Source organism: Podarcis raffonei, chromosome 11 (assembly GCF_027172205.1).
Source record: "Podarcis raffonei isolate rPodRaf1 chromosome 11, rPodRaf1.pri, whole genome shotgun sequence".
Lineage (NCBI taxonomy): Eukaryota > Metazoa > Chordata > Lepidosauria > Squamata > Lacertidae > Podarcis > Podarcis raffonei.
This window is the reverse complement of record NC_070612.1, coordinates 408,163-420,424: the sequence shown is the minus strand read 5'-3', so window position 1 is coordinate 420,424 and position 12,262 is coordinate 408,163. Positions and strand designations below refer to the sequence as shown.

Sequence of the window (12,262 nt, the reverse complement as noted above, 5' to 3'; positions counted from 1 at the left end):
ACTACTACTAATGCTTTTCCCCAGGGATGGGGAATGAAACAATCCAAATTTGCATTTTCAATGTGCATGTTTAAATTCATTTTTATCCCACTGTATCGTCTTTATTTCTTTATTCTTGTACATTGTGGAAAGGTGTGTTCCTACTTTAATCATTTAAATATTGGAACCATAGAATTGTAGAGTTGGAAGGGACCCAGAGGGTCATCTAGTCCAGCCCCTGCAAGGCAGGCATAAATTAAAATTCAATTTAAAAAGTGCCAAATGTGCACCAGGAAAATCAGACGGTGTAGCCCATTTGTGATATGATTTCACCCCCACATCTAGAAGTGTGTTGAATAGGAAATCTTCTAGCACCCTGGGGCACTCTGCAAAGAAACTGATCTATAAATCTGCAATAAGCTGTGCTTTAAGACGGCTGGTGGAGGCTGCTGATGTGCTTCTGTCTTCTCCGTTCTGTTCCTGAGTCTGTGCTGCGCCCACCCTCATGCTTTATGCCACCTTTCTACAACCGAAAAAAGCCTAAGGATCTGAATGTGGGAATGTTGAGGGTGGCAGGAGAGGATATATTGATTATCCTTCCTAACTTGCACTAGCAAGCCTCTTCACTTAGCAGAGTGGATTCCCCTTTACACAGCAGAAAACTTGTTGCAAACTTGACTGAGTTTCTTAAGACAATAAGCAATTCAGTCTGGCTTGTGCATATTGAGATATGTTCTAATATTCCTGGTAAGGGCCCTTTGAATCCCTCCTGAAAGAACAAAGACACCACAGTCTTATTCATAAGTAACAAAAACTAGTTTTACCTACAATCAGGCAGAGGACAGTGTGAATCCCTGAAGGCAGGCTTAAGGCTTAAAGTTACAAACAGGTTTACATCCATGCACTTACCAGGAAGTACACTCAGAAAAATACTCCTCAGCTTAGGATCTCAATCCTTTGCAATCCTTCAAAAATACGCTACGCTGGGGCCCATAACCCTTTGTGGGAATGTTGAGGGTGGCAGGAGAGGATATATTGATGATATCCTTCCTAACTTGGGCTAGCAAGTTTCTTCACTTGGCAGAGTGCATTTCCCTTCTCCGACTGCAGACCTTCCTGGGCAGACACAGAGTCATCTGAGGACTCTCATGCCCAATGCTCAGATGCAGGGAGTTCATGCGCAACCCCTCAATGGTTGAGACGGTGAGGAAGCCCAGATCCCACACATGTCCCAGCAAGGAAGAGGCGGCGTGGGTGGGCCTGCACCCAGCAGAGCATCAGCACCCACCGAGAGAGGGGCACCCCCGGCACCCCCCTTGCTCTGGCGCAGGCACCCTTGGAACCCAGCTGGCTGCTGTGGCAATAAACAAGCTTCTGTCACCATGGCAATGCTCCCTCCCTCCCACCCTGCGGCCAATGGGATGAGGGTTCCCTGGCTACAGCTGGCCTGGTCTGGCCTGCCCTGTGAGAAGCCCAGCCGAGGTAGGGGAGCTGCAAAGTCTGGCCACCAAGCGGCAGTCCTGCTCCCCACCAACCCAGCTCCCCCACTACAGAATGACCAGCCTGTCTTGACGCACCCTGTGCCCACCCCCCTGGCACGGGATCATCTTTGGGGTGGCCCTTTCTGTTTAGCAGGGTTTAGCATGACTCAGTCCCCATGAGGTCGGCTTCCTTCGCTACAGACCCTCCATAGTGCAGAGAGGGCTCTTCAGAGGCTCTGGGTGGGTGTGGCCCAGGAGGGGCCTTCTCTGTGGTGGCTCCTAATCTGTAACTCCCTCCCCAGAGAGGTGTGTCTGGGACCTTCATTATAAGACACACCTCCTGACCCTGCCCTCTGCCACTTGTTGTGTATTTTTAGGACCCAGCTCATTTCCACAAATTTAGGTCGTTTTAATATTGTGTCTCAGACTTGGGGCCTTAGGGTGAATTGTGGGTAAATAATATTCATAATCACAATAGGCAGTGTGGTGTAGTGGTTAGTGCTTGACCAGGACCTGGGAGAGCAAGATTCAAATCCTCACTCCGCCATGTAGCTCCCTGGGTAACCTTGAGCCAGGCACTCAGTCTCAGCCTGTCCTACCTCGCAGGGTTGCTGTGGATAAAAGAGAGATGAGGAGAACCATGTCCACCACCTTGAGGAAAGGTGGGGTATAAATAAAATAGATTAAATAAATGAAATAAGAAGAGTTCAGTGGCAGAGTGCATCCTGTGTTGAACTATGGAACTCCCTCCAGCGATGACCACGAACTTGGATGTCTTTGCAGGAGGATTAGGCAAAACCATAGAGGACAGGGGGGTATCAATGGCTACTAGCCAGGAGGGCAATGCTCTACTCAGAGGTTTTCAACCTTTCTGAGTCCACAGCTCCCTTGACCAACTACATTTTTTCCTGCGGCTCCCCTGTGGGGCTCAGGAGCCCAGTTAGGTCCCCCCTTGCCTGCAGAGCTGGCAGTCCCTCACCCCTTTTTGAGCTCCCTCCTTTGTGGAGTGTTCCCTCAGCCTCCTCTCCTCTCCCCTCTCCTTGGGAGTCCTCTGGGCAGCCGCTGCTGCCGCCCCATGTCTCTGAGCTGCCCTCCTGCCCCAAAGAGAGGGGCCTCCCCGAGCCACCATTCGCCTGTGGGGCTTAGAGCCAGGGCTGCTGCAATAAACAGCTGTGCAAGACTTGGGGAGGCAGAGACGCAAGAAGGCATCAAAGGAGGGAGGGAGGGAAGGAGGCCAGAGGCCAGTGTTGCCCACGGCAGCCCTGACCACCATTCAGGGCACCCCAGGGGGCCACGTCACGCTGGTTGAAGACCACTGCTCCATGCAGTTGGAGACAGCAGTTCTCCTGGAAACCTCAGGAGGAGAGCGCTGCTTGCAAGCTTCCCATTGGGCAGCCACTGAAAGAACAAGGTGCTGGGCTGGAAGGGGCTACTGGCCTGATCCTGCAGGCTCTTCTTATGTTCTGATCCTGCTGTGTATGCAGAAGGTCCCAGGGTTGGACCTCAGCACCTCCAGCTAAAACGGCCTTCCGTACTGAGGCTGGGAAAGACCACTGAGCCTCCTGCTGCCATGAGAGAGGCTTCCAGTCAGAGCCGAGGAGGCCCAGCTAAGTGGCCAAGGGTTGGGCTCCAGGCAAAGTCTCCCCTCCCTGGGCTCACACGTCCAGGCTGTGTCCCTCTGGGCGTGAGATGCCTGGGTTGATTCTGTCTTCTCCCTGCCTTTTCTGGCCAGTCTCCAGCTGCTGCTCCTTCCTTCCTGTTTGGTCTCCAGCACCCGTTGCCTAGTGACGCACAATGCCACCCCCTTCCCTTCCCTGGGAATCCAGGCCAGCCCAGCCCCTGCACTGCTCTCACTGGCCCTGTTTGCCTCCCAGAACAGCCAGCATGGAAGAGGAGCCCATTGAAGACGTGCCCATGGGGCCCTCGGAGGAAGAGCAAGAGCAGCGGGGTCAGAGGACCTCCTCCACCGCCCTGGAGGTGGAAGAGGAGATCATCCTGCCTGCTTCCACTTCCTTAGATGACGAAGACGAGGAAACCATCTTGCCCGTGTCCACATCCCTGGAAGGGGAAGATGGTGGCAAGGAGACGTCCCTCCCGCCTTCGGAGTGGGAGACCTCCGAGTCGCTGGTCCCGCAAGAGCAGAGCCCCAGCAACGACGGGTCTTCTTCCCAGCCTCTGGAGAGCTCTGAGCCCTCTTCTTCCTTGGCCTCCTCACCTTCCTCGTCGCCCGTTTCCTGGAGGATGCAGAAGGACAACCAGCTGCAACCCCTGGAGGAGGTGGAGGACACGGAGGAGACCACGGCGGAGCTCAGCAGCATCCTTCCCCAGAGGAGCCTGGAGAAGAAGGCCAAGAAGAAGGGCGCCATGGTCAAGAAGGGAGCTCTGAGTAGGTGATGCGGGATCTGACCCACAGGGGAGGGGGCTTCTTGGGGAGGACTTTGGGTTGGCTGTGCCCAGGAGGAGGGGGTGAGGGTTCTAGGGGAGCAACATGTGGCACCTGGAAGCTCTGCAGGACAGGGAGTCACAGCATCATAGAACTGGAGAAGGGGAAGGGCTCCCCAAAGGGCATCTAGTCCAATCCCCTGCAATGAAGAAATCTCAGTTGAATCATACATGACAGATGGTCACCCAGCCTCTGCTTAGCGCTTAAAAACCTCCAAGGAAAGGGAGTCCACCACCTCCTCAGCGAGACCAATCCACTGCTGAACAGTTCTTACTGCCAGAATTCTACTGTGTTACCATCTTCCTTAAAGGACGCAGGTGGCGCTGTGGGTTAAACCACAGAGCCTAGGACTTGCCGATTAGAAGGCTGTCAGTTCAAATCCCCGTGACAGGGTGAGCTCCCGTTGCTTGGTCCCAGCTCCTGCCCACCTAGCAGTTCCAAAGCATGTCAAAGTGCAAGTAGATAAATAGGTACCACTCCGGCGGGAAGGTAAACGGCGTTTTCATGTGCAGCTCTGGTTCGCCAGAAGCGGCTTAGTCATGCTGGTCACGTGACCCGGAAGCTGTACGCCGGCTCCCTCGGCCAGTAAAGCGAGATGAGCGCCGCAACCCCAGAGTCGTCCGTGACTGGACCTAATGGTCAGGGGGTACCTTTACCTTTAGGAGCACAATAGCCAGAGAGTTGGATGGAGAGCTGAGCTGGAAGCAGGAGACCCAGAGACCTGCTTGCTGTGTGCTGGGTATTCAAAGCCGCAACTGTTTGGGGTTGATGCTGTGAGCCCCTCCAGGAGTGAGTTTGTGGAACCAAAGCAGCAGGGCCCCCAAAAAGTTTGGGAAGCACTGATTTAAATCATTCCTATTTAGCCTTTCTGCGCTGAAGTGAACTGAGCAGATCACGAAGCACCAACTCTTGTTGGACTGGGCTTACGAGTTTATGAGTATATAGCTACCAGTCCCTGGGAAGCCGTTCCTCTCCTAATCCTGCTGGGCCGGATCCCGTCTCTCTTGCCAGACTACACAGCGAGGCCTGTGGTGCCAGCTGAGAAGGCAGAGCTGATATCGGTGGCCAAAGCGATGCACCGGGAGAACTTTGGCAAGAACGTCAAGGAGCTCTTCCACCTGGAGAAGGAGGCAGCCCTGAAGTCCATCGAGACAGGTGGGCGGAGCCTGCAGGCCAGGCAGATGCTCCAACCTGTAACGTGTGCGTGAGTATGCACAGGCACATGTGCAAAGTTCCGCTTTTAGGCAAACAAAACCCAAGGCCCGCGTGCAGGAGGGGACCCCCTGCCTTGGCAGCAGCACATGTGGAAAGCATCTTGGCATCAATGCCAATTGCAAACTGAACATGAGGGAGCAGGCTGGGACACGGGTGGCGCTGGGGTCTAAACTACTGAGCCTCTTGGGCTTGCCAGTCAGAAGGTCAGCGGTTCGAATCCCCACGACAGGAAGAGCTCACGTCCCTCCATATCAGCTCCTGCCAACCTAGGAATTCAAAAGCACACCAATGCAAGTAGATAAATAGGTACCGCTCCGGTGGGAAGGTAAACAGCATTTCCATGCACTCTGGCTTCCGTCATGGTGTCAGAAGCAGTTTAGTCCCACTGGCCTCACGACCCAGAAAACTGTCTGTGGACAAACACCGGCTCCCTTGGCCTGAAAAGCAAGAGGAGCGCTGCAACCCCAGAGTCACTTTTGACTGGACTTAACCATCCAGGGGTCCTTTACCTTTGGCCTTTATGAGGCAGCAGCGGGACACAGCTGCAAAAAAGGCTAGTGCAGTCTCAGGCTGCATTCATAGAACCGTAAATCTCCAGATCAGGAGAAGAATTAGTTCCATTTTATTCTGAGCTAGTCAGGCCTCACCTGAAGTCCTCTGGGCGGTTCTGGAACAGCTTCAGAGGTGGAGGCTCCAGGGGAATGGAGAGCTAGTCCTGTGCGGACAGGTCAGAGGAACTGGGTGCGCTGAGCCTGGAGAAGAGAAAATGAGGGGTGGGGGACAGGAGAGTCTTCCTCTTCTTCTTCTTCTTCTTCTTCTTCTTCTTCTTCTTCTTCTTCTTCTTCTTCTTCTTCTTCTTCTTCTCCTCCTCCTCCTCCTCCTCCTCCTCCTCCTCCTCCTCCTCCTCCTCCTCCTCTTCCTGCTTCTCCCAAGGCCTGACAGGATCTCACAGCCAGAAGGGGCTGCTGTGGCTGGTTCTTTGCTGCCTGCGAGGGCAAATGAGGCAACCGTTTGCCAGTGGAGCCAGTGGGCTTTCCCCTCACAGGAGTTCCTTGAGCAAAGGCTAAATGCCCACCTGTGGGCGATTCCCACAAGATCCCCTTCGTCCTGACTCTGAGTCCCTCTTGCTGCTCAAGGGTGAGCTAGGACAACAGACGGCCTCCCCAAACTCCGCTTCCGGGGGTTTCTGGCGGGACCATTTCTGCCACTGGGTGTACTGGAAGCCCAGCATTTGGGGGCTGAAGAACCCTCTTTCCTCTCTCCCCAGGTAAGACACGAGAGGACTGTAGATGCCAGCTACGCTGTGCCAGCAGGGGCAGCCCCCATGAGGAGATGTCAGGCCCTCCCCCACAGTGTTTCTGCCACCCCCAAACCATACTGGCCGAGGAGGTAATCCCCATTCGCAGCAGTGGGGCTATGAACAGGGGAAGCGGCTGGATCCTGGTCCCGTCTGTTGGCCCACCTGGCACAGCACGATCCGCTGTGGCTCTCCGGAGTCTTGGGCAGAGAGAGGGGGGCTTTCCCCAGCCTCCCACCCCAAATCCAGTGAGGCGGAGGGGGCAGACGCAGACCCCATAAGCTGTGCTCTGGCCCTGAGCTACAGACCTTCCCCTCAAAGCTTCCTCGGGCAAGCAGCACCCCCACGCCCAAAGTCTGTTTGAGTGTAGAAGGAAGGGCACAGCTTGGCATGCGATGCCCCTCTGTCTCCCGGCCCAGAAGCTGCTTGGCAGCCCGAATGGTGGCACCAGCAGCCCTTGCCCTCTCCCACGGGGTCAGGATTATGCCAGGGAGGGGTTTGGGCTCCCTAGAGGAAGGATGCAGTAGGAGATGGGGCCTTTTCTGCACTTATGCCTTTAAAGCACATTCAGAGAGCAATTGTAGTTTACCCTTCAGCTGCTACAGTCCTTCCCACAGGGGTTAGGCTCAGCCTGGTAGAGGCAGCGCCTGGTGGTCTGGAGCGGCCAGGCCCAGAGCCCAGATATCAGGGAAGGAGTCGGGGGGGAAGCTCCTCACCTGTGCCAGTTTGGCCCAGGCAGTGGGGGGGCTCAGCTCCCCTGCCTCCCGTCTGCCTGAAAAGCCGCCTCTCCCACAGGCCTCTATATCGGCTGGCGCTGCCCCGAGTACCTGTGGGACTGTTTCCGCGTGGGCGACGAGTCCAAGTGTTTCTGTGGGCATCTGCTGAAGCAGCACCAGGTCTATGTAGGTAAGTATGGGGGGGGAGGTAAGGAGTTGGCAGTCAAATCATTGGTCCTGTCTGAGAGAGGACAGAGGGGATTGTGGGCATCGGAACCAAGGGCAATTCTGAGCGCTGCAGCAGAGGTGGCAGCCCCCTCCCTTACTGGTTTGTCCACAGCCCTTGATGTGCAGGTCTCCTGCTTCTGTCCATGGAGGTTCCACTTAGCTCTCATGGCAGGTCCTGCTTGATGTGCCCTCCGTCAATGTGCCCAATGCTAATGATGGCACTCAGGTGGCGAATGCAGCCATCATCTCACAAAGAAACGCTCCATGGCTCGTTCAGTCATGGAATCCTCCAGGAGTTTTCAATTCTTGGATCCCCAGAATCAGCGGCGGAGGAAGCTGTTCAGGCGCCTGGGGTGGGGCAAGCCCCCCATAGGGGTGGGGCGCACTGTGGGGCCTCCGGAGTTTGCCTACCCCTCCCACTCAGCTGCCCTACAACTGGGGGGGGGAGGCAGCGGGCGGACCATTTGTGCAGTGCGGAGTGGTGGCTTGGGTGTGCTGCAGGCTCTGTGGTGAGTGCCGCCCGGCATTTTGTCACCCCCCTCAGTGGTGACACCCAGGGCAGCCCACCCCCCCACCCCCTTCCCAGAATGAGAAGGGACTGGGGACGCCATGTAGACTGACCCCACCCCCAAACTCACAACTGTGCATAGCTGTCAATGTTTCCCTTTTGAAAGGGAAAATCCCTTATTCCAAATAGGATTCCTTGCAAGAAAAGGGAAAATTTGACAGCTATGCAACTGTGCTGCTTTTCATCTACAGTGTAGATAAAAGCTGGCACACCTAGGGCACGCCCATGGCAGGCTCTGCTGTGGCAAATCTTGCAAAGTGATGGCACGGGAGATATGGGGCACGTTCAGCTCCACAGGGTGGGACATCTGTCTCTTGCCACAACTCGTCTCTGAGCGGCTCCTGCCTTTGCTTTCAATTCCCCCCCAGGACTTCCCCAGCCCCTCCTTGGGCTCCTTCAGTCCCCGCAGCCCCTCCTGACCAGCTCACTGCCGCTCCTTTCTCCAGACAGGCGGGCGACCGTGTCCTGCACCCTGCAGGGGTGCAAATGCCAAGCCTTCATGTTCATCCCCTCCCGCCCAGAGGAGGTGGGCGAATTCTGGCTGCGGAGGAGAACCGGCTTCGACCCAGCGGCCTGGCGGGCCAAATGCCGCTGCAAGCATACCCACGAGGAGCACACGCCCAATGGAGCCCGGGGCTGCGGTGCCCGAGGTGGGTGGGGTGGGGTCCCCCTCCCCACTCGTGTCCCTGGGGTGCAAGGAAGGGGAGAGGGTGCCAGGCATGAAGGCATGCCCACTGCAGTGGGTTGGACTAGATGACCCTGGGGGTCTCTTCCAATTCTACAGTTCTGTGATTCAGTTAGTGGGTGGGATGAGCCATTTTGTGAGGTGGGGCAAGTGGGTTGCCCCACACCAGTGAATCTTCATTTCTCTCTGTGCCTAAGCCCATATCCTTGAGGGTCTCTTGGCTGCTCCTGTAAGAAACAGGATTTCAGGAGAATCAGAACCGGAATGTCCATTTGTTCCCATTCAGATTTAAAGAGCAGTTTTCACAGAGAAATGGCTGGGGCAAAAAGAAACGGGCACTCAGACACAGCGCTTTAAATTGTAGACGTGTGCCTAGAAAGTGTGGGGCAAAAGCTTAGTGTGAGCCCTCTGGTTTAACAGAAATCCCTTGTTGCCCTGCACTCTGAACAGCCCTTGTTCCTGCTGTGGGGGACACAGTTTATAAACCCTTGAAATAACCCCCCCAGGGGGCCTCTTTGGGGTCTTCCCATGAGCCCCAGGAGAGCTGAGAGGGTCATGCAGCCCGGCCTCACATGGTGTCCTGCCCCCACCCGACAGGACTCCAGACCCTCCAAGTCTCCCTATTTTCCAGGAACATCCCTGACTTAGAGAAGCCGTCCCGGTTTCTGATTTGATCCCGGAATGTCCCACTTTTCCTTAGGATGTCCCCATTTTCATCGGAGAAATGTTGGAGGGTATGGGACCCAAGGAGGGCCAGTTCACACAATACAGCCCTCTCTCTATTACCAGATCCTCCCGTGCCTGGAAATGGCTGGCCCAAGTGGGCCTCTTAACCCACTTTCTTCACAACAGCCCTGCAAGGTTGGTTGGTTCCTGCCTTGCTTGAAGCTGCTTAACGTGATATTCAGGGCTGTGTGGGACCCTCTCCCTGTGCCAGAGATGCCCCCACACCCCAGACTGGCACCCCCACCCCCAAGCACTGATGCCTCGCTCTCTTTCCGTCCTCTAGGCTGCTCCTGCCTGGCTTTCACCTCCAACTTCTTGTGCGCTGCCTGCGACCGGCGCTGGGAGGAGCACGAGACTTTCTTTGAGTCGGAGGAGACGCGGCGCAAGGGGGGCCGGCCGTGCGGTACGGGCAGGAGAGGAGCAAGGAGGGAGGGAGGGAGGGGGCACTGTGGGGGCCACATTTCCCCCTGCCTATCCCTCAGCTGCCCACAACTGAAGCTAGCCAGTTTCCCGTCCTTCCACCCCAATTCCATGGGGCTCTGCTCCAGCAGAAGCTCGTGAAGCTCCGAGAGCAGCCCCACATAGAGTGCATTGCAGTAGCCTGGCCTTGAGGTTGCAAAGTCAAAGATCAGGGGTCAGTAGACTTTTTCAGCAGGGGGCCGGTCCACTGTCTCTCAGACTTTGTCGGGGGCCGGACTATATTTTGAAAAAAGAAGAATGAATTCCTATGCCCCACAAATAACTCAGAGATGCATTTTAAATAAAAGGACACATTCTACTGATATAAAAACACGCTGATTCCCGGACCGTCCGTGGGCCAGATTTAGAAGGTGATTGGGCCAGATCCGGCCCCCGAGACTTAGTTTGCCTACCCATGGCATAGATTAACACACTCTGCCGCTCTCTTTCCTTGGATACATTACTCCAATAAGCCAGGCCCGACCTGTGTGCTCTGAATTTGCCTTCTGAGATTATGGAGGTCACCCTAACTTTTCACAAAACAGCTGCCAGCCTTGCCATGGAGCCTCTGAACTCTGCATGTTAGCTGGGATTATTGCCTTGCAGGGGGCTGGGCTGGATGACCCTTTGGGATCCCAATTCTATGGACAAAGTAGCATCCATGATCCAGGCCAGAGGTCTCCCTCATCTTCATCCCTGCAGTTCTCCTCATGTCCAAATTCAGATTCTACAACCAGCTGGGCGTTTTTCCACACAATATTCTGGTTTCACAGCCTCCCCGATCCTTCCTGGAGAGCCAGCCTTTGGGTGCTGTGCCCTCCTGGCTTCCGGGGGCCCTTCCTCCTGCCCCCCCTACTGGGCTCCGTCCCACAGCTGCCTCTCTCTCCCCCAGGAGAAGCCTATCTGCCTTTTGCCGAGATGCCCGAACTGCGCGATGCCGTCCTGACGGGGCGTTCCGAGGACAGCTCTGCCTACCGAGCCCTGCAGGGCCAGGCCTTCCCGGCCCTGCCTGCCCCCTCTGGCTCACGCGCTCTGCCTCTTCCCCCCTCAGGGCCCCGGAGGATAGTGGAGAAGGACCACAAGAAGGCCTGAGGGTGGCCGGCGGACGGGACCCCCCACAGCGAGAGGCAATAAAGAGAGGCTGCTCTAGCCGGCCGCGTCTGGGCGTCTCTTCCGGGCCCCTGGGGGTGGGGGGAGGGCTCTGCGGGGAATCCAGGGCCAGAGGGGGCTCTGGGGCAGGAGAGGGGTCAGGATGGGATTCCTCCATGCAAGAACGCCAGGCTAGCTGGCTGGATCATCTAGTCCTGTTCTCACAGGGGCCAAATACTCCAAAGAAGCTAGGGATCTGGATAGACTGTCGCTGGCCCTGGAGGTTCCATAGGAACATGAGAAGAGCTTGGCCAAAGCGTCCTCTTCTCACAGCCAGATGCCACAAGAGGAAACCCTCAAGCAGACTGAGCTCAGCTGCAACTCTCCTGTGGCTTCCAGAAACTGGGATTCAGAAGCAAGGCCGCCTCCAGCCACAGAGCACAGCCATTGTGACTAGCAGCCTTCAATAGCCCTTCACTCCATCAGTTCCCCCAGTTTCCAAGTTGCTGGTCATCATGGCCTCCTGCGGGTGGGAGTTCCACAGATTAATGATGTCCTGTGTGAAGGACTTCCTTCATACAATGAGGCTCCTGAAGTAGATGCCTCGCAGGGAGAATGGGCAGCTTTTCCTGAACCAGATACCAGCTGGGGCTTCCGTGGCAGCCTTTGAGAGGGGTCAGCTGGCAGGTGGGCTAGGGCAGGGCCCCAAAGAATGAGCCAGGGGGTGCCACCCTCCAGGCCAATGGGTGGGCCCAGTGCCATTTTTTCCAGAAAAAAGCTGAGGTTGTTACAGGAAGGGCTTGTTCTGGCCCTGGTCCCAGCCTCCCCATTTGCCTTGCAGGGGACGGCACTCGATGACCCTGGGGGTCCCTTCCCATTTTGAGATTCCTCAAAGTCGGATGGCTTCCCTCCTGCCCGTCTTCGTATTACCGGGGCTCCTGCCCCACTGCCATTGGGGACTTGGGTGCCTCCAGCGGCTCCTGCCCCCGCCCTGCCCCAACCGTTGTGAGCGCTGCCAGCGAGGTGACCAGGGCACACTCAGCCAGCCGCAGAACTTAGTGCTTAGCAGGGGAAGGACATCACTGACCACACTGACCATTCCCCAAGGAGTGGGACGTGTGCTCTGGCCAGTCCCGGGGGGGGGGCAGTGGCCTGGGCCCAGCAAGGCTTTCCCCATGACACAGCTCCCCATTTGGCTGAGTGTTGGGGGGGGGAGGAGATGCCAGTACTGTGCGCTGCAGAAAAAAAGCACTGGGTGGGCCTTTCCTCCACCTTTCTCACTAGCTGCTACGGATGCGGGTGGTGCTGTGGGTTAACCCACAGAGGCTCTTGGGTCTGCCGATCAGAAGGTCAGCAGTTCAAATCCCCGCGACAAG

At 56.3% G+C, this 12,262-nt stretch overlaps 1 protein-coding gene across 7 annotated transcripts; it reads left to right on the top strand.

The window, feature by feature from the left end:
- Nucleotides 1-1,401: 1,401 nt before the first annotated feature.
- Nucleotides 1,402-10,946, top strand: FAM221B (family with sequence similarity 221 member B). Of its 7 annotated transcripts, none has more exons than XM_053408947.1 (7): nt 1,402-1,461; nt 3,335-3,846; nt 4,915-5,058; nt 7,211-7,321; nt 8,374-8,577; nt 9,622-9,741; nt 10,690-10,946. In XM_053408947.1, the coding sequence occupies exons 2-7, from the start codon at nt 3,345-3,347 to the stop codon at nt 10,887-10,889; spliced, it is 1,281 nt and encodes a 426-aa protein (XP_053264922.1). In that variant the 5' UTR covers nt 1,402-1,461; nt 3,335-3,344; the 3' UTR covers nt 10,890-10,946. The 7 variants fall into 7 exon arrangements, with proteins under 7 accessions (XP_053264922.1, XP_053264923.1, XP_053264920.1 ...); XM_053408948.1 differs by lacking the exon at nt 1,402-1,461 and adding an exon at nt 1,474-1,700 and having other exon boundaries at nt 3,340-3,846; XM_053408945.1 differs by lacking the exon at nt 1,402-1,461 and adding an exon at nt 1,474-1,700.
- The last annotated feature ends 1,316 nt before the right edge of the window (nt 10,947-12,262 follow it).

What these genes read in the sequence shown, in the direction of transcription:
- FAM221B (XM_053408947.1), top strand. Translation starts at nt 3,345, where the DNA reads ATGGAAGAGGAGCCCATTGAAGACGTGCCCATGGGGCCCTCGGAGGAA. An exon ending in CCTGAAGTCCATCGAGACAG is followed by an intron (nt 5,059 to 7,210) that starts GTGGGCGGAGCC and finishes CCTCTCCCACAG; the next exon opens with GCCTCTATATCGGCTGGCGC. An exon ending in GCAGCACCAGGTCTATGTAG is followed by an intron (nt 7,322 to 8,373) that starts GTAAGTATGGGG and finishes TCCTTTCTCCAG; the next exon opens with ACAGGCGGGCGACCGTGTCC.